Here is a 21,769-nt window from a genome sequence, read left to right on the forward strand (position 1 = left end):
TTGGTAAAAAAAATCGCAATAAGCGTTTATCGATTGGTTTGCGCAAAATTTATAGCAGTTACAAAATAGGGGATAGTTTTATTTTTTTTATTTTTTTACTACTAATGGCGGCGATCAGCGATTTTTATTTTTTTTATTTTTTTTTTATTTTATTTTTTTTCGTGACTGCGACATTATGGTGGACACTTCGGACAATTTTGACACATTTTTGGGACCATTGTCATTTTCACAGCAAAAAATGCATTTAAATTGCATTGTTTATTGTGAAAATAACAGTTGCAGTTTGGGAGTTAACCACAGGGGGCGCTGAAGGAGTTTCGTTTCACCTAATGTGTGTTTACAACTGTAGGGGGGTGTGGCTGTAGGTGTGACGTCATCGATCGAGTCTCCCTATAAAAGGGATCACTCGATCGATGCAGCCGCCACAGTGAAGCACGCGGAAGCCGTGTTTACATACGGCTCTCCCCGTTCTTCAGCTCCGGGGACCGATCGCCGCACTCCAGCGGCGATTGGGTCCGCGGGACCTGTGGTCCCGGAGCTTCGGACCGGGTGGCGGGAGCGCGCCGCGGGCGGAGCGCCCGTGACCCACGGCTGGGTACTAGTACAGGACGTACCTGTATGTGCTTGTGCCCAGCCGTGCCATTCTGCCGACGTATATGTGCAGGAGGCGGTCCTTAAGTGGTTAAGGTACTTGTATATTTTAGGCAGCACTTTACATATACATTGTGCATTCACATCAGCCTCTACCCTCAAGGAGCTTACAATCTAACGTGTCGATGTATCACCTCTTCTTCTTTTTATTTATATATATATATATATATATATACACACACACATATACCTCCCCTGTCTGTCATTTTAATTTGCAAGCTGTCAGCTTCGTTCCCTCAGCTAAATATATAGAGGACAGAGTCGCGTAATTCCAGCACATACGTCTTCTGGTATTGAGCCGCCTTGTTTTAATGCCAAACAGATTGTTGGCTTTGATGACTGCACTGCTATAAGCTGAGCGACTTCAGAAATCTTCATCGCTGTGATGTGCGTCCTGCTGTGTGTGGGCCGTGCTGATAACGTTCCCTGACTCTGCTGCATTCTGTATACAACGCCATGAAATATAACGGACACAGAACTATGTATAGTGAGAGTACAGAACATCACCAGCCTGCACTGTATGCCGGGTGTCATTCTCGCTATCCGTTCTTATTCTGTATAAAGTTACATACCCGTATTTATCGGCGTATACCGTGCACTTTTTTTCCCTGACAATCGTGGGTGCGCGATAAACGCCGATACCCACTTCCCGCGCTGTTTGAACCACTGCGCCGACATATACCGAGCGCAGTATAGTCGGGCAGGCTCGGCTCCGCTTGCGGTCACATCCTGTGCGTCCTGTACGCGAGAGGAGCCGAGCCTGCCCGACTATACCCGAGTGTACTGCGCTCGGTATATGTCGGCGGAGTGGTTCAAACACAGCGCGGGGAGGACACCACGATGGGCGCAGAAGGACACCGGCCTGGACAAGGCCGCCGATGGACGGGCGGGCAAGACACCGACGAGGGGCATCCAAACTGTAAGTATTTTTTTTTTTTTTCTTTCAGGAATTTTCCTTCTAGGTTGGGGGTGCGCGCTATACGCCGGGGCGCATTATAGCAAGATAAATACGGTAGTTAGTCTGGTTGGGGAAAAAAAACACAAGTCCATCCAGGTCAACCAATAAAAGATGAAAAAGAAAAATAATACAATCCTATATACACAATCCTTTACCCCCCGGTTGATCCAGAGGAAGGCGAAAAACCCCAGCAGAGCATGAGATCCAATTTGCTACAGCAGGGGAAAAAATTCCTTCCTGATCCCCCGAGAGGCAATCGGATTTTCACTGGACCAACTTTACCTATAAATGTCAGTACCCAGTTATATTATATACAATTATTTCTTTTTATGTATATATCGATTCTGCTCAGTACCACTTCCCCTTTATTAAAGGGGAGTTCCACCCACAATTTCACTTTTTAAATATAAATACCCCTGTAATACACAAGCTTAATGTATTCTAGTAAAGTTAGTCTGTAAACTAAGGTCCGTTTTGTTAGGTTGTTACAGCATTTAAATAGTTTATAATCTAGAAATAGACCGTGGCCATCTTAAGTGTGGGCATCATGAAGCCAGACTGTATGACTTCCTGGATTTCAGCTTTGCATATCTCGCACATGCTCAGTGCACAAGCAATGTAATAGGTTTCAGTCAGGTTTGCAAGGACTACTGGGAAACCTGATGCCTATCCCAGAAACCCTTGCAAATAGCCTAGGCAAATGAGGAGGAAGTAATGAAGGACTACAAAATAAAGGTATTTACAAGCAACAAATTAAATAAAAATTGTCCATTCTGAACACTATGAGATTAGAGCATGCAGCACAGACAAACATAAAAAAATGGGTGGAACTCCACTTTAAAGAGGAGTTCCACCCAAATTTGGAACTTCCTCTTAACCCACTCCTCTCCCCCTTACATGCCACATTTGGCATGTAATTTTTTTGGGGGGGGAGTGGGGGCTTCAGCACGAGTGGGACTTCCTGTCCCACTTCCTCCTTCCTGTAGGCGACTAAGCTTAGTCGCCTTCAGGAAGTGGCTGCTGTTGGCGATCGCCTAGGACACGTCACAGGTCCTAGGCGATCTCCTGGCCAATTACACGGCGCGGCGCCGGGCCGCGCCGCTCGCGCATGCGCAGTGCCGCGCCGCTCGCGCATGCGCAGTGGGTGCCCGGCCGTGAAGCCGAAAGCTGTCACGGCCGGGTGCCCACACTGAAGATGAAGACGCCGGCCGGGGAGGGGGGGAGAGGAGCGGAGCCCCGGCCGGCGCGTCGCTGGAGCGCTGGAGCAGGTAAGTGCCTGTTTATTAAAAGCCAGCAGCTACACTTTTTGTTGCTGCTGACTTTTAATAAACACACAAATGGCTGGAACTCCCCTTTAAGGTGGCCTTCTCGGTATCTGTTCTTATTATGTATGCAGTAATGTGTCAATCCTTTAATACTTGGGTAATGATGCCATTTGGCTCCTGACACAAATCTTTCATCTCTCGCCTTCCATAAACATCTTCTCTGTGTTCGCTCTTCAATAAACATCGGACCAGTTTGGCCGCATTCTTCCAAACCCGTCCAACTGCAATGTACTGTACCCTCCTAATTACGTTCTATTAGCAGCGTGTTTTATAGAAGTCCTCCTGTATATAATTAGGAAATTAGAAGTTGGAATACATTATACAAATTGATTTTTATTGTCGGTGTTCCGGTAGATGGTTTTGCAATGGTGTCAGGAATTGGGAAGGTCTCGCTGTCACGTTTTGCGAGGAATCGTTGTCATCCTCGCACGCTCCGTTCCTATAGGTCCAGTTTCTGCTCCAGCCCATGAAGTCCTCCCTGTAGGTCACATCTGATGACAGGTTTGGGAGGTTCAGCTTGAGTACAGAATCATTTTTCTTTATCCTCTCAGATCAGATTTGCGTTTTCGGGACCAGAACTTTGACCCGTCCTTAGCGCCCGCCTTTGTTGTCAGATTTTGGACGCTTTGGAGCTCAAGATTGAGGCTTGTAGGGCTTCTGGATGTTTTGGCTGAACATTGGAAGAATGTAACTAGGGTATGTCCAGCTGAAACATTTATATAGGATATTTAGATGTGTGTGTGTGTGTGTGTGTGTGTTATAATAATATTTCTGTGTGTGTGTTTATATTATAATAATATTTCTGTGTGTGTGTGTATACCGTGTTTCCCCGAAAATAAGCCTGGGTCTTATATTAATTATGCCAACAAAATACACAGTAGGGCTTATTTTCAGGGTAGGTCTTACCATGTAATGTGCTGTCTTCTCTCCCCCTCTCCCTCCCTGCCTGTCAGGAATCCCCATTGTGAACTGAGTTAAAATGCTTGTACAATCTTATAATCCACTATATTACAGTATTATATAATGTACAATGTGTGCGTTTCTGTAATATAATTGTGCCAAATACATTTGTTATAGCGCCGCTCTGCACTTCTGTTACCCGACGGAGCTCTCTTTCCTGCAATTTTATTACAGAACCACACACATTGTACATTATAAACTACTGTAATATAGTGTATTATAGGATTTTACAAGCATTTTTTAACTAGGGCTTATTTTTGGGGTAGGGCTTATATTGCAGCCCTCCTGGAAAATAACGCTAGGTCTTATTTTCAGGGTAGGTCTTATTTTTCGGGAAACGGGGTATTATAATAATATTTCTGTGTGTATATATATATATATGTGTGTGTGTGTATGTATGTGTAATATATATATATATATATATATATATATATATATATATATATTCATTTATATATTCATTTATATTTTTATATATATATATATATATATATATATATATATATATATATATATATATATATATATATATATATATATATATATATATATATAATGTGTATATGTATGTGTGTGTACCGCGCACTTTTTTGCCCTGAAAATCAGGGCAAAATCGTGGGTGCGCGGTATACGCCGATACCCACTTTCCCGCGGCGAGTTTTGAATACTGCGCCGACATATACCGAGCGCAGTACACTCTGGTATAGTCGGGCAGTCTCGGCAACTTCAGCGCTCACGTCCTGGATGTACAGGACGTCAGCGCGGAAGTTGCCGGTGCGGGAAACAAGCGAGGACGCCGCAGAGGGACACCTGACCCGCCGCAGAAGGACACCCGAAGCCGCAGAAGGACGCCGGACCCAACGAGGCCGCCGATGGACGCTGCGCAAATCACCAAAACTGTAAGTACAAAAAAAAATTTTTTTCCACAGGATTCGGGGTCACTTTAGGGGTGCGCGTTATACCGCGATAAATACGGTATATACACATGCACACACTCTGGGGAAAATAGTTATTTGATCTCCTGCAGATCTGAATTTTGCCAATGAACATCTAAATGATTCAGAGAAGGATTGGGAGAAAGTGCTGTGGTCAGATGAGACCACAATTGAGCTTGTTGGCATTAATTCAACTTGCTGTGTTTGTGGGAAGAAAAATGCTGACTATGACCCTTTAAAAAAAACACCATCCCTACAGTGAAGCTTGGAGGTGGAAACATTACGCTTCGAGGATGTTTCTCTGCTAAAGGTACAGGCCGACTTTGCCGCATTGAGAGGCCCATGGGTGGGGCCGTGTATTGTCAAATCTTGGGTGAGAACCTTCTTCCCTCACCCAGAACACTGAAGATGGGTCGTGGGATGGGCAGTGCCGATCCTGACCTCCCTGGGGCCCTAAGCAAAATGACATGTCACATTAAGGTTGAGACGCGGGGGGGCTGCCAACAGTGACATGTCACACATTAAAGTTGAGAAGCGGGGGGAGGGAGTGTTCTGCTGTCGGAAATGACATCTTACATTAAAGTGAGAAGCTGGGGGTGCAGACTTCTTGCCTCTTCTCCCATGCAGCCAGCGAGTTGAGAAGCCGAAAATGACTTCTCACCAGGTGAGGGGCCTCTAGTAATTTGGGGGCCCCTCCGCACCTTTGCGGGGCCCTAAGCGACTTGCATAGTGAGCCTATAGGGCGGATCGGCCCTGTGGATGGGTCTTCCAACATGACAATGACCCAAAACATACCGCCAAGGCAACAAAGGAGTGACTCAAGAAGAAGCGCATTAAGGTCATGGAGTGGCCTAGCCAGTCTCCAGACCTTAATCCTATAGAAAATGTATGGAGGGAACTGGAACGAGTTACCAAGCGACAGTCAAGAAACCTTAAAGGGCTGTAAAGGTAAATAAAAAAATTCCCCCTAAATAGCTTCCTTTACCATAGTGCAGTCCTTCCATTTTGCTTTTAAATGTCCTTATTTCTTCTGAGAAATCCTCACTTCCTGTTCTTCTGTCTGTAACTCCACACAGTAATGCAAGGCTTTCCCCCTGGTCTGGAGAAAGCCTCTTGAGGGGGCGAGCAGGAGAGTCAGGACGCCCACAAACACACAGCTCCTTTCTCTATCTAAGTAGAGTGTCCTGACTCTTCTGTAGTCCAAGGGAGGGGGCGAGCACGACACTCCACACCAGGGAGAAAGCCTTGCATTACTGTGTGGAGTTACAGACAGAAGAACAGGAAGTGAGGATTTCTCAGAAGAAATAAGGACATTTAAAAGCAAAATGGAAGGATGAGGTAAGTGAAGGAGGACTGCACTAAGGGAAAGGAAGCTATTTAGGGGAAAAAATTTTTTTTTACCTTTACAACCCCTTTAGAGAAGATCTGTAAAGAAGAGAGGACCAGAATCCCTCCCGAGATGTGTGCAAACCTGATCACCAACTACAAGAAATGTCTTGCCTCTGTGATTGCCAACAAGGATTTCTCCACCGAGTACCAAGTCATGTTTTGCTTGGGGAGCAAATACTTATTTTCCTTTTTTTCCCACTGTGTATGTGTATGTGTATGTGTATATCTATATCTATATCTATATCTATATCTATATCTATATCTATATCTATATATATATATATATATATATATATATATATATATATATATATATATATATATATATATATATATATATATATATATATAAATAAAAATTGTGTGTGTGTGTCTGTATAAAATATATATCGCAGTATCTGACAAGTTAGTACACCCCTAACATTTTTGTAAATTATTCTTTTCATGTGACAACACTGAAGAAATGCCACTTTTCTACAATGTGAAGTAGTGAGTGTTCAGCTTGTATAACGGTGTAAATTTTCTGTCCCCTTCAAAATAACCCTTGAAAATCAAAACGGCAACAGCCGTCTGCTGTGACAAGTGTGCCTTGCGTTACATCCTGAACCAATGATGGTGTTTTCTGTCTCCTGATTCAATTTTTGGCTTTCTATTACAACTGATTCCTTGACGCAGCATCCCTGATACCCTGAAACGCGTGGGATGTATTTAAAGATTTGTTTTGTGAAATTACTTTAGACTACTGGGACTGCACGGCTGCAACTTGCATTTTTAAAAAGTGTGTCGGGATGGGCAACACGTTTTTCTTATGACGGGTTTTCTATAAACATTTAATCTTTGAGCCCATGATATAACATATATACCCCAAAAAATCGTTTCAATGTCTCAGTATATGGGGCTAAATTCTGCCTTGTTGATTCTCGTTAGGTCTCCCGGACATGACTGATTCCACCTGCGGAGGAAAGGAGAAGGATATGTCCAAATAACATTGATGACGCTGTGAGGTAAGTGACCTCTTTATTTATCTCTCTTAAACAGAAATATACATTTTCAGTGAGCAGATATTTTAGGCCTCATTCACACGGACGGACCATTCAGGTCCGCCTGTCAGTTTTGACGGCGGACCTGAACGGCCGCTCCATGCATCCCTATGGAGTGTCGGATGTCAGCGGAAACATGTCCACTGACATCCGACCCGACCCGATCTACTAAAAACAGACGTATGGGGACACGTCCTCATCCGTCCATATCGGATCGGGTCAGATCTGATGAAAACGGACTTGCTGTCCGTTTTCATCAGATCGCTCCATAGGAGACAGCGGTGCCCGACAAGCCCCTCCCCGCTCAGTGAGCAGAGAAGAGCTTGTCATCCGTCGGCTCAGCTGGGATCTGCGGACGGATCTCCCGCTGAGCTGGCGGGAGCAGGCGGACTCCGTATCGACGGAGTCCGCCTGTGTGAATGAGGCCTTAACGTTTTAACTTTTAAGTAATTTTTGACACTTTTTTACCAGTTTGCTTCTCCATATTTGTTATTGTATGCAAAAAAAAAAAAATATTCATACTTGCTTGGGGGGGATGCAGCACCGATCCGATGCTGCATCTGTCCCCTGCCGCCTCTACACCGAGAACTGAGCAATCAAAGTTCGCTTATTGCTCAGCTCTCGGTCTTCAGTGACTGTCAGTCACCGGCTCTCTGCTGTGCCCCTCCAGCACTCACTGGAGCTCCAGGATGTGTAAGGGGCGGTAATGGCTGGCTCAGGTTCTTGGTGCAATGAGAGGCTGAGCCAGATGTCACTCAAGCATCTGGGTGGCTCCTGACATTAAAGTTGGGATCAGTGTAGAGCAGTGATGGCAAACCTTGGCACCCCAGATGTTTTGGAACTACCCTTGATGCCCAATTACACTTTAGGCCACTTTCAGACGTCCGCTCCGCCTGTCCGTTATTACAAGTCCGTTAACGGACTTGTAATACATCCCTATGGGATCGCGTCCGTTAACGGATGGAGCATCCGCTAACGTCCGCGTCCGTCGGGATCCGGTTTTCGGACGGAAGAAAACCCTATTTTTCTTCTGTCCGGCAGAACGGAACTGATGCAGACGGACACACGGTCCGTCTGCATCCGGTTCCCCATAGGGCAGAGCGGAGCTGAGACAGGGCGGTCTCTGCACTGTGTGCGGGGACCGCCCTATCCACCGACAGCTCAGCGGGGATCCCCGCTGAGCCGACGGAGACACACGGAGCGGACCCAGAAACAGTCCGCTCCGTGTGAAAGAGCCCTTGGAGTGCATGAGCATCATGGGAAAGGAAGTTCCAAAACATCTGGGGTGGCATGGTTCGCCATCACTGGTCTAGAGCCTGGACCGGCTTTGTGGAGCCAACCGACAGTGGACTTTAGCCTTGTGATCCCTAGGAGACGTGGGGCCAAAAAAAGCTTTGGTCCTTCTCCTTTAAATATAGAGGTCTGTAGATAAGCCACTATAGGGAGCTCTGTATTTCACTGCAATAGTCCCTTTGTCACATAGCTGACCCTGTCGGTGACTTTTTGCCAAGGCTGAGATGTCTTCAGTCTGCTGCAGGCAAGAGGAAGCATTTCCTCAGTCTCCCCCTGTGATCGGACGTTGTGCTTTTGTAGAAAGTCACAAGGTGAGAGGCTAGAGCAGGGGTCTGAGTCAGACATTCTCAATCACCACGATTTACCTAATCTGAGCCGGTGATCTGCCGATATGGTTCCGGCTAATGAGAAAGTTCCTTTAAGGACTGCGCAGGCGCAATCCTTGCCGACGTAAATCTCCGAACCTCGGCCGGCATCCAGGGCGACGTGGAATTTGAGGAAAGTGGCCAGTCGGCCTCACGTGTTTTTTTTTGTTTTTTTTTAACATCCTCCAATCCACGGGGATGTTAAAGAATGAGCCTGGATGCCGGCCGAGGTTCGGAGATTTCCGTCGGCAAGGATTGCGCCTGTGCAGTCCTTAAAGGAACTTTCTCGTTAGGGGAACCTTAACGACAAGTGACCGGCATCTCAATCCAGGAAGTAGATAGTGACCCTAGATGATGCCTGAGCAATGATGGTGCTGTCCTTCTGAAGAAAAAAGCAGATGAAGGGAGTGTCAGGGGGAGTACTGTGATCACAGAGTGGTAATAAATACCTGGACGGGTTACACTGACAGATAACTAACTTAAAAAAAGCATCATTACTGAGCATGCTGCAATACCTCTGTAAGCAAGTCCTACTTTATGCTATTTGTTCAGTTATTCAGTTTATATAACTTTTTTGCTTTAAACCCCCTTTCTTTATAGTTTTTTTTTTTTAATGATCTGTCCCTGTGTTTACCCAGGAAAATCCGCCAGACATGCAGTCCTCAGGGCACCGCTTCCGCGACGTGGAGCACCATCCTCTCCTAAACGAAAGCGATGGCTACAGCCCCGCCCCTCCAGACGGCGACTTGGCGGACAGACTGTGGTTCATCCGGGACGGCTGCGGCATGGTGTGCGCCGTAATCACATGGATGCTGGTCTTGTATGCAGACTTTGTGGTGACTTTTGTAATGCTGCTGCCATCCAAAGACTTTTGGTTTTCCGTCATTAACGGGACCCTTTTCAACTGCCTGGCAGTCATGGCGCTGGCCTCCCACATGAGGACCATGCTAACCGATCCGGTGAGTGCAAGACCCCCCCCCCCCCCCACCCCACCTTCTCCCAGTTTCAACACCCACTTTATGTCGGTTTCTAAATTGTCGTATTTATACAACATGGTGATGCAGTCTGCCGGTGCTCAGTGATGGATCAGTCCTGGGAGGACAGGGGGGTGTGGACATTTGTTTAAGGGGTCCTTAAATGGTTAAGCAGAGGTGCTTTTAGGAATGTCTGGGGCTTTTAACCACTTCCTGCCTGGCCTATAGCATATTGACGGTCGGGTGGTGGCTTTACCATCCTGACTGGATGTCATTTGACGTCCTTCAGAACGGGCCGCTCATGTGCGGCCTTGGGGGTGCACGGCGTCCCTTAGACACACTGCATCAATGATCATAGTAAAGAGCCTATGACATAGGCGATTTATCGTGATCAGCTGTGTCCATTCACAGCTGATCACTGACAGCACGAGAGGAGAGCCCATGAGCGGCTTTCCTCAGTGGGCACATGCACACAGATAATCGGTGCATTCATTATCTGTGCAGCCCCATCAGTGATACTCGGTGCTCATAAGTCATTTTTCTCCTTCACTCATGTGCGCTGATGAGCGTAGCCCCATGTGCGCTGCCTCATCGGTGCCCATGTGCGCTGCCTCATCGGTGCCCATGTGCGCTGCACTGATGGGGCTACGCTTATCAGTGCCCATCAGTGCAGCCTCATCGGCGCACATCAGTGAAGGAGAAAAATTTACTTGTGGTTAAAAACGTAAGCGGCTTTATGGCAACTTAAACAGCGCATTAAAAACATTGAAAGTTTATCTGCTACTCCCCTCCCTGCCTGTCTCCAGCACCACACCCGGGGTTGCTCCGATTCTTCTCGAAATGCACCACAATCGCCAAGCGCAGGTTCAGGTGTCATTATTTTCAATGGTACCTAAAAACATGGTGTGGTTTTGCCGCGTGGCAATCGCATCGCATAAAGCTTGTCGCCCCAAAAAAGAGCAGGAGCTTCAACAATAGTGGCACCATGTTTTAGGCGACATTGAAAATACTGGCACCTGAACCTGTTTTTTTCTCTGCTGCATTTAAAGTGTTCACCTTTTTGGAAAAAAATGAAAAGGTGAACTAATAACTGTACACCTTTCCCACCAGCCTTTTACTTACCTCTGTGGGTGCTGAGCTGTCATTGTCCAGTCAGTCCATGCATTGGTTCAGGCATTTGAGATCCCTACTGTTCTCTGTGCAGAGATTCCAGGAAGAATCAGAGCAATGCTCTTTGCTGGCGCTGACCAATTACAATCCCCCTGGTCCATCCCGGAAGTGCTGTACAGAGAAAAGTGGGCGTCCCTGCCTGATAAAAGCAAGTGAACGAGACTTCTCATTGGAATGAGATGCAGAAAATGGTATCTGGTGTAGCAGTCAGCTGAATTGCTCTTGTGTGCTCAATGTTTCTTTCCCTGCTCAGTGCCACCGCCAGTCCTTCATCTTTGCCATTCTAACCAGGTATTGTTTCAGTTCTTGCCAGGGAGGAAGCTGTGCACTTCCTCTCTTCTTCTCTGAAAGCTGCTCCATACGACATTCTTGGAAGGCGTGCAGGGTGTAACCAACATCATTGACCACAGTCCTCTTGTGACATTTTGTGGCTCTGGAGAAAAGGGAACTTCATGCCAAGACCTCCTTGTTATTGACTCTGACCCCCACTATAGCGTTTATTGGCCCTAGGAAAAGGTAGGCAAAGTCTGACATGGTGATTGACAGCAGTAGACCCCCCCCACATGACACTCTCTGGGGCCCTTGTGAACAGGAGGGAATGTCCTGCTGTGATGTCACATAGCGGCCCATGCTTGATCTTTGTGGCCCTGGGGAAAGAGAGGAAAGGTCCTGCTGTCAGATTATTGTAAATGATGACCCCCTGTGACACTGTTTGTGACCCTGGGGAAAGGAAGAGAATGTCCTGTGAAGACCTCATCGTGAATGGCACTGAGACCTACATGATGATGCATTTTGTGGCCCCAGGGAGAGGGAGGGACTGTCGTCCTGTGATGTCATCAAGATTTACAGCACCACTTTGCAGCCCCTTGGAAAAGAAGGGAATGTCCTGCAAAACCCTCATTGTTATTGGCTGTGGCCCCCATAGGACTCTCTCTTTTTTTTTTGTATTGTGGGGGCAAAGGAAGGGAATGTCCCACTGTGATGTCACATGATGATTGTGTACACACTGTGTCCCCGGAGAAAGATATAAAGATCCTGCTGTCACATCATCGTAAACTACATTGCCCCCCCCCCCCCCATGTGACACTCTTTGTGGCCCTGGGGAAAGGAAGAGAATTTCCTGATACTACCTCATCGTGAATGACATTGAGCCCTACATGATGCTTTTTGTGACCCCAGGGAAAGGGAGGGAAGGTCCTGCTTTGAAATCATTGTAGATGACCCCCCCACGTGACACTGCGGCCCTGGGAAAAGGAAGGGGATGTCCAGTTAAGACCTCATCGTGAAGGACGCAGCCCTACATGACGCTCCTTGTGACCACAGAGGGAGGGAATGTCCCGCAGTGACGTTGCATGGCAAAAACAGCGGGCAATGCTTTACTTTTTTGTGGCCCTAGGGAAAAGGGAACTTCCTGCTTGTAACATCATGGTAAATGACAGTGGCCCCTACGTACTGCTCGTTGTGGCCCCAGAGAAAGGATATAGGATATAAAATATAAAATGTTTTTTTTTTTAATATATTTTTAATTTCTTTTTTATTAAAGGGACAATTTTTTTTAATTTTTTTTTTTTAGGGGTCAGGAGGTCCCCAGGGCCCCGGATTACAACCCCCCTGCTCCAGGGGGCCCATGCCTGAAGCTGTGTAAAGGGCCCCATAATTCCTGATGGCGGCCCTGCCCGGAGCCTATATAGAGCTACAGGCTCTAATGCAGCCACTCTCAACCAGGGTACTATGGAACCCTAGGGTTCCTCCAGAGGTGGGTTCCTTGAGCTGTGGCTGATTTACCTCCTGCTTGATGGTGCCCTACATGGTTCTGAGCCAATGCCACTTGAAGGAGCCAGTGGTATAATGCCAATGATCTTTATAGCTCTCTGTAAGGGGGCCATTCTTTCCACCACTGTAAAAAAAAAAAAAGGGCATTGTTCACACTGACCCCCCCCCCAATGAATGGGTTTTATCAGGGGTTCCCCGAGACCTGAAAATTATTAAATGGGTTCCCCTGGGTTAAAAAGCTTGAGAAAGGCTGCTCTAATGTGTTGCAGGGGGTTTCAGTACCTGATATAAAAACAGATTTGGGTATCTAATACTAACTCGATATAAGAATTTTTGATATTTTTGAATCGAGTCCCAATTGGGAAAAAAAAATTTTCTTTTTTTTTTGCCTGGAGTTCATCTTTGTATGGGTGATTGTAAGAAGCCTCTGTTGGTTCTCCGGCCTGCTGTTAATGTCTGTCGTGTTGCATGGTGATTGCAGGGAGCGGTGCCCAAAGGGAATGCCACTAAGGAGTACATGGAGAGCCTACAGCTGAAACCGGGGGAGGTCATCTACAAATGTCCGAAGTGTTGCAGCATCAAACCGGAGCGAGCGCACCACTGCAGGTAATACCTTTTGTGTTTTGGGGTCCCAGATCAAGCCCACCTTTTTCTTTAGAAATTTGCGACTATTAAACCATTCAGGCAAATCAAGCAAGTTTGCAATGAGGAACTGGTTATTACCATGAGAGTATATTTACTGCTTCCTCCATTGTTACAAAGAGAATGTGGGGGTATAACCTGGTTTATTGAGTGGAACTTCAGTCCTCTGTCCGTTCGCTCTGCACTGCTCTGGGAGAAAGAAATACGCTTTTGTCATTGCTTAAAGCGGAGTTCCGCCTGCTGCTGACTTTTAATATAGGGACACTTACCCGTTCAGGGAGCCCGTGATGTCAGCACCCGAAGCCGACCCTTCCTTTGGCTCCATGGTGGAGGTGTCTGTTTCCTAGTGCGCATGCATGAGTCGTGCTGCACTTTCTGAATGGTCCCTGCTGTCTCTGACCTGTGTGCCCCCCAGAGGGCAGCGGGGGGTAGGCGATTGAATGGAGGAGGGCCAGACATTGCGTAGTTGGCTGCACAATATTGCGACAATCTTTCCCCGTAAGTGGGAGCAGATACCTGGATTTGACAGGTATCCGCACTCCCTTGAGTTCCATTTCTGTGCGAAACTCCGCTCTATGGCCCATTTCACCCTGGGGCAATGGGGTGAATCTGTGGTAAAGCGCCGCTATTTTTATCTGCTCTTTACCATCGTTTTCATGGTGCTTTTCGGCTGCTAGCGGGGCGCTTTTACCCCTGCTATCGGCCGAGAAAGGGTTAAAACCACCTCTGCAGAGGCGCTTTGCCGGCGGTATAGCCGCGGTGCCCATTGAATTCAATAGGCAGGAGCATTATACTCACCGCTCCAAAGATGCGGCTAGCAGGACTTTTTACCTGTGTGAAAGCCCCCGGCAGCGGCTGTTTCAGGGCACTTTGCAGGCGCTATTTTTAGCGTTGTAACGCCTGCAAAGCGCCCCAGTGTGAAAGGGGTCTAAGATGACAAAAAAAAGGGATGCATTTGTTGTTTGTTATTTGTTTGCATTCTATAGACAAAAATGTATTAAAAAGCATTGTTTGTTTGTTTTTTGTTTTTTTTTATTAGTGTTGAGTTAAAGTTAAAAATGTTACTCTAAATATAATTGTTCTTTTTTTCCTGTTTTTTAAATTAAATTTCATTCTTTTGGGATTTTGCATATATATTTTTTTAATGACACTGATAAAGGTAACAAATCGCAAAGTAAACTCCAATGAATGGCTAGAATAACATAAGCAAGAAAATAATGGTTAGGGGGCAGAACGAGTTAGTTAGGACTGATTAGGGTAAACTAAGGGTTGATGAGGAAAAATGCTATCTAATTTTTTATTTTTATTTTTTGTTGCTTTACCTGCCTTGACAGGCAGACTGAAGCTCTTTTTTGTTTGATCTGCAGATGAATGAAACAGGGTGGCTACAAAAGTAACAATGTTACTTTTGTATTTCTGAATAGTGTTTTTATAAATAATGTTACTTTGTATCTCTCTGTGTGTTTATAAACATTCTTACTTCTTTCTGTTATATAACAATGTTGTTGAACCTTTTTGTTGTCAGTTTGTCAGCCTGTACTAATAAATTTAAGCAGGGGCCATAGGCGTGCACAGCCTATTGCATTGGGGTGTGCACCTCAAACATTGGGGTGGAGTAAGGGGGATCCGGGCAGCAGAAAGAAGATGAACAGGGACAGAAGGGGTGGCATTTATTGGTACCGATCCCCCCCTGTATTTTTCTCCTGTAGCAGCTGAATGTCGGGGAGAGGGAAAGGAGGAGAAGCCTACTTTCAGCTGTTGCAGGAGGAAATTACAGATAGGTTCCACTATATCGCAGCCCTGCTTCCCTTCTTGACCAGATTCTGGGGGTCGGCAAGGAAGAATCGTGGTTTACCTGTCACCTGCACACGATCAGCAGGTAGATCACGATTGACTGGTTGCCAACCCCAGGATTATGGTGTGCCCAGGCACACCCCTTGCGCATGCCTATGGCAGGGGCTAAATTAACAATATGCCTTACGTACTTAACAATAACTCTAATTCTGACATTTAATGAGTAACCGGTACAAACCGATGTCTGCTATTGTTGGACTGTTATATTTGCCTGCTCTGTGCAGTTTTTTTTATTGCGCAGAGTGGCCCTGATCCTCCTCTTCTGGGGTCCCCGGCAGCGATCTTGGCTCCTCCTCTTCTCTTCTTTTGAGGGACTACCATAGCCAGCCGCTGGCTATGGGGAAAGAGTAGTCCCGGCACTCCCAACCTATGTATCTACGGAGCCGCGCTCCATAGACTTACAAAGTGGGACTAGAGCCCCTTTCACAAGTACAGGTCCGCCTGTCTGTTTTGACGGCTTACCTGAACGGCCGCTCCATGCATCTCTATGGAGCATCGGATGTCAGCGGAGACATGTGCGATGACATTCGACCCGATCCGCTAAAAATAGACGTATGGCGATACGTCCATATCGGATCGGGTGAGATCTGACGAAATCATTTTTTTACCTTAATACAAACAATGCATTAGGTAAAAAACGTTTTTAGGTTTAGTAACACTTTAATGACTTATTAAACAAAAGGTTCCATTCATAAAATCCCGTCTACTGTCCCTGCTGTAGAAGAAGTGTCACAATGTACATGGAGTTTTATTCCCAGAATCCTCTGCACCTCTTTATCTGTCTCTCTTGTGTTCCCTCCTTCTCCAGTATTTGTAAGCGATGCATCCGGAAGATGGACCATCACTGTCCTTGGGTGAATAACTGCGTGGGTGAGAAGAACCAAAGGTTTTTCGTGCTCTTCACTGTGAGTATTGCTTAGAATTTACAATTTCAGTGAAAATTTGCAGGTTTTGCTTCAGAATATAAAACATTTTTAAACTAAAAGTTGAAGTTTAACCACTTCAATACCAGGCATTTTCACCCCCTTCCTGCCCAGACCAATTTTTCATTTTCAGCGCTGACGCACTTTGAATGACAACATGCGTGGTCATGCAACACCGTACACATATGAAATCTTTGTTTGTTTTTTCCCACAAATAGAGCTTTCTTTTTGTGGTATTTGATCACCTCTGCGGTTTTAATTTTTTGCGCTATTAAACAAAAGAAGAGCGTCAATTTTGAAAAAAAAAACACAATTCTTTACTTTTTTATTTAATAAATATAAAATATTCCTCAGTTTAGGCCGATACGTATTCTTCTCAAATTTTTGCGGCGGACATATCGGACACTTTTGACACATTTTCGGGACCATTCACATTTATACAGCGATTAGTGCTATAAAACAGCACTGATTACTGTTTAGATGTGACTGGCGGGGAAGGGGTTAACACTAGGGGCGCTGAAAGGGTTAAATATGTTCCCTGGGAGTGATTCTTACTGTAGGGGGAGGGGACTCGCAAGGGAAGGAGACCGATGTGTGTTCCTCTGTACTGGGAACACACATCGGTCTCCTCACCTTAGACAGGAGGTTACACACAAAGATCCACACTCCTACCGTGATCACAGGCAATCGCGGGTGCCCGGTGGACATGAGCACCGGGTCGCGAGCGATGGCACAGCCGCGACGCAAAGGACGTCATATGACGTCCACCCAGAGCGAGAGACAGTTCCTGCCGATGTCATATTACTATGGCTCGGTAGGGAACTGGTTTAATATGCTTGTATTTTGGCCTTCCCCGGTTCACATCCACTCCCAAGCACCCTGTACGCGGTGACGTACAACACTACAACGAGCCGAGAAAAATTAAGTACAATGATTCCGAGCATGTGTAGAATTTTTGTGCGTCGGAAATGGATACACACTATCAGCATTTCCGATAAAGAACTTTTGTTGTCGGAAAAATTGAGAACCAGCTCTCAAACATTTGTTGTCGGAAACTCCGACAGCAAATGTCTGATGGGGCCTACACACGGTCGGAATATCCGACCAAAAGCTCCCATCGAACATTTGTTGTCGGAAATTGCGATTGTGTGTATGCGGCATTAGTGTTGGGGTTTACACACACTTTGAGAGTTGCAAATGAAATTTTATGAATTCAAAAATGTATCAGAAATTGTCTGATGTGCTGCCAGATAATTTCCTGACTGGTGACCCCAGATTCAGTTCTACCAATTTTTAATCACTTTTGAAGCAATACAGTTGTTCATTGTTCACACGTTATGTTAAGTTTTATGGGTTTTTTTTGCCTCCCTTTAGATGTACATAGCACTGATCTCTCTGCACGCCCTCATTCTTTGTGGCTTCCATCTCTTCACCTGTGTCCGGGGGCAGTGGACAGGTAAGTGGCCAACAGTGCCCTTTTCATTACCGGCACTTTCACCCCCTTCTTGCCCAGGCCGATTTTTTATTTTTTTTCAGCTTTCAGCGCTGTCGCTCTTTGACAATTGCGCGGTCATGCAACACTGTACCAACGTGAAATTGTTAGCATTTTGTTCACACAAATAGACCTTGTTTTGGTGCAGTACAACATCACCAGGGACGGTGTTTTGTCGAAGTGCCCGCTATCGAAAAGTGCCCAGGGTGTATTTCGCATGCGCCGTACAGAACAGCACAACAGCCGATTTGTCGATCAGCTGGGCTGACGTAACCATGGCGCATGTGCACATCGTAGGAGGTATCTCTCGATGGAAGATACCATTTTACAGGCACAATTTAAACCTATACAAACAGCGGGGGTAGACCGTAGTTCTCAGATTGTGCATCGCTGCTGCTGGAGGGCGACATGTGGCTGTGTTAAAGGCTGGGGCGGACTGACCAATGGGACTCTCGGGCACTGCCTGAGGGCCCCATGCCACTAGAGGGCCCCATCAGGGTTGCCAGGCTCAATAATACCAGGGACAGTATGTAAAAATCTGTGATTTTACATCTGTCCTTTATGTCCGAAACCGACATGCTTTTGATTTGTTTTTGAAAATCCTGAGATTTTAGCTGCACTGCCTTCTGGCGTGGTGGCCATCTGTAAGCCCAGGGGCCCCATAATCTTCTATTTCCCAGGGGCACCATGAGTTGTCAGTCCACCCCTGGTTAAAGGGCTGTGTTGCAACCCGCCCTTTCACACAGGCAAAAGCGGCCGTTTAACACTGCAAACCTGCCCTGCAACACTGACAAAACCGGACCATCAGCACACTGTAAAGCCGCCCCGCAACAGCGAGGCACAATCTGAGATCTACGGTCTCCCCCCGCTGTTTGTATAGGTTTCAATTGTGCCCGTGAAATGGTATCTCCCATCAAGAGATACCTCCTACGATGTGCACGTGCGCCATGGTTACGTCAGCCCAGCTGATCGGCGAATCAGCTGTTGTGCTATGACGTGCGGCGCATGTGCAGTTAGTCCCGGGCACTATTTGATGGGGGGGGCGCTTCTCGACAGAGCACAAGGAGTTAAAAAAAAAATTGACTTTACAACCCCTTTAACAATGTTTATAAACGTTGATCAGACTGGAGATGGAAAAATACAAAGTAACATTTACTTTTGTAGTTTCATTCATCTGTAGATCAAGGAAAAAACCCTGACATTTTCCTGTTTAACCCCTATTAACCCTTAGTTTTTCCTAATCGGCTCGAATTAACCAATTCTTCACCTTAATATTTCTGTTGCCATCAATGTATGGCATACCTAGGCAGCGGGTGGGGCAATAAAAACCTCATAGATTTTTAAATACAAAATAAAATAAAAATATATATATTTTTTTGTGTTGGTGTTCTGTGACCACCCCTTCCCCCTCTCCTCCCACTTACCTTCTTTGTCATCCCGCAGATTGCAGCAGCTTCAGTCCACCTGTCACTGTCATCCTCATGATCTTTCTCTGCCTCGAGGGCCTCCTCTTTCTCACCTTCACAGCCGTCATGTTTGGGACACAGCTTCATTCCATATGCAATGATGAAACGGTACGTGGGGCTTCCCTGTATGTTGTTCGGAGTCATGACTGTTGCTGCTCTATTGATTTCTGGTGTTTGGCGTTTTGTCTCTGTTTAGGGAAAAACAACCTTTAAAGAGGAACTTTGCCCTAGAAAAAAAAAGTCAGCAACTACAAATACTGTAACTGCTGACTTTCCATAAACGCGCACTTACCAGTCCAGGGATTCAGCGCTGTCCTCACCCGGGCCGGTGTTTTGCTGGTCTTTGGGTCCCTAGCACTGCCATCTTGGAAGGGAGAAGACAGTTGTGACTTTTGGTGCTTCACAGCCGGCTTCCCATTACACATGCACAAGTAAAATATATCCAATAAAAAAATAGAAAAAATCAAATTTCTTCATAAATTGAAGTATTCTGCTACATATTTCCTCCACCTAAAATTCCATGTCTTTATGGACCTTGCTTTGTGCACTGGTTCAAATCATTTAGTGGAGGGGGGATTATGGTGTGGGGTTGTTTTTCAGGGGTTGGGTTTGGCCCCTTAGTTCCAGTAAAGGGAACTTCTTAAGGCGTCAGCATACCAAGACATTTTGGACAATTTCATGTTTCCAACTTTGTGGGAAGAGTTTGGGGACGGCCCCTTCCTGTTCCAACATGACTATGCACCAGTGCACAAAGCAAGGTCCATAAACACATGGATGAGTGAGTTTGGGGTGGAGGAACTTGACTGGCCTGCAGAGTCCTGACCTCAACCCGATTAGAACATCTTTGGGATGAATTAGAGTGGAGACTGTGAGCCAGGCCTTCTTGTCCAACATCAGTGCCTGACCTCACAGATGCGCTTCTGGAAGAATGGTCAAACATTCCCATAGACACACTCCTAAACCTTGTGGACGGCCTTCCCAAAAGAGTTGAAGCTTTTATAGCTGAAAAGGGCGGGGCCAACTCAATATTGAACCATAAAGCAGAGTTCCAACCACAATTAGCATTTTTTAAATGTATGTCCTTTCATCCTGCGTTTTTATAATATAACTCTGGTCACTTACTATTTTACAATTTTAATATTTTGCAATCCGCAGCCGATCCGCATAGAAGATAGTTTATAAAACTGTCTACACCGTTGTCATTTTGCTTGTGGGCATTGTGAAGCCTACAAGCATTTACTTCCTGGAAGTCTTGGATGGGGAATGATAATTGGACAGCGCACTGCATCCTGGGAAATGATGACACACATTTCCCAGGAGCATTAGAGGGAGATGATGTCAGAATCCTAGGTGGTTTCAAAGGCAGATTTCGTGGGACCGCATAGCAACAGGCATTTCCATTTTCCATTTTAGGTCTAATGAGCACAATAATGAAAAAAAAATTTTGGGATGGAAACTCCACTTTAAGGACTAAGACTGGGATTCCATAAAATTTCATGTGTGTGTAAAGGCAGGCGTTTGTGTGTGTGTGTGTATGTATATATATATATATATATATGTGTGTGTGTGTGTGTGTGTGTGTGTAAATTTTTTGTTGCGTCTCACAAACGTGTTTGTTTTTTTTTTTTTTTCCATTTGTCTCAAATGTAGGAAATCGAAAGGCTGAAAAGTGAGAAGCCCACGTGGGAGCGGAGACTGAGGTGGGACGGGATGAGGTCCGTGTTCGGCGGGCAGCCATCCTTACTCTGGATCAACCCCTTCATGGGTTTACAGATGAGACGATTCCTCAGAGCAAGAAAAGGCGGCACGGAATTCTCCGTCTGATCCGATACAACCGGAACCCTCCGGATCCCTCATCAATGCTGGAATCGCCAACATATAAAAGGACCTTATTTTACACGGCGATACGACTCAGAAAAGATACAATCATGGAAGATGGGGAGAAGGGGGAATTTCAGTTTTATCCTTTTTAAAGAAAAAATATTAATTCCAAAGTGGCATCATGTATGGACGCAAAACGGCGTGCTTGAGGCTGGAAATGGTGAAGGATCGATTGCTCTGAACTTTAATTTATTCCGATACAGGGTTCTGATTGCACCTAGCGTAAAAATGTATTTTTTAAGTTGAAAAGTGTTTTTTTTTTATTCTTATGGCAAGCCCAATGAGACAAACGTTTTATTGCTGTATAGAGGAACTTTTTATTTTGACATCTCGAAACTGTAATGTGACTTCCAAAGTGTCGTCGGCGCGTCGGGCGGGGAGTTCTAGAGATCGTATTGTTGCAAAACTAGATGTCGGCATGCTCCACGCTGGATTTTGTCTATGCATGCGGCTTTGTCCGTCTTCAAGTACCCAGTCACTCAATTCTTTAACTCCTCCTACCAGCCCCTCCTCATCATGAATGTATTTTACTTGCAGTTCTTTTGTTTACACTACGTTTATTTGTTCTTTTTTTTTTTTTTAAGGCAGGGGTGTCCAAACGAAAGCCCCTAGGCCATGCACACCCCCACCCCCTAGGATTTTTAGTGTAGGTTTTTACTGGTGTCTTGGCAACCAGTA

At 45.8% G+C, this 21,769-nt stretch overlaps 1 protein-coding gene across 2 annotated transcripts in view; it reads left to right on the forward strand.

The window, feature by feature from the left end:
- The window catches only part of ZDHHC7 (zinc finger DHHC-type palmitoyltransferase 7), a 31,670-nt gene extending 10,330 nt beyond the window's left edge, over positions 1–21,340 (forward strand). The window contains exons 2-9 of one of the 2 annotated variants that reach the window (XM_040329417.1): positions 3,486–3,630; positions 7,146–7,222; positions 9,555–9,875; positions 13,315–13,439; positions 16,138–16,234; positions 17,627–17,708; positions 19,188–19,318; positions 20,861–21,340. In XM_040329417.1, the coding sequence (XP_040185351.1) occupies positions 9,570–9,875; positions 13,315–13,439; positions 16,138–16,234; positions 17,627–17,708; positions 19,188–19,318; positions 20,861–21,034 (915 nt within the window). In that variant the 5' untranslated portion in view covers positions 3,486–3,630; positions 7,146–7,222; positions 9,555–9,569 and the 3' untranslated portion in view covers positions 21,035–21,340. The remainder of the gene's footprint in view (positions 1–3,485; positions 3,631–7,145; positions 7,223–9,554; positions 9,876–13,314; positions 13,440–16,137; positions 16,235–17,626; positions 17,709–19,187; positions 19,319–20,860) is intronic. The other variant, XM_040329416.1, reaches the window with a different exon arrangement.
- Positions 21,341–21,769: the final 429 nt, after the last annotated feature.

This window comes from Rana temporaria, chromosome 11 (assembly GCF_905171775.1).
Source record: "Rana temporaria chromosome 11, aRanTem1.1, whole genome shotgun sequence".
NCBI lineage: Eukaryota > Metazoa > Chordata > Amphibia > Anura > Ranidae > Rana > Rana temporaria.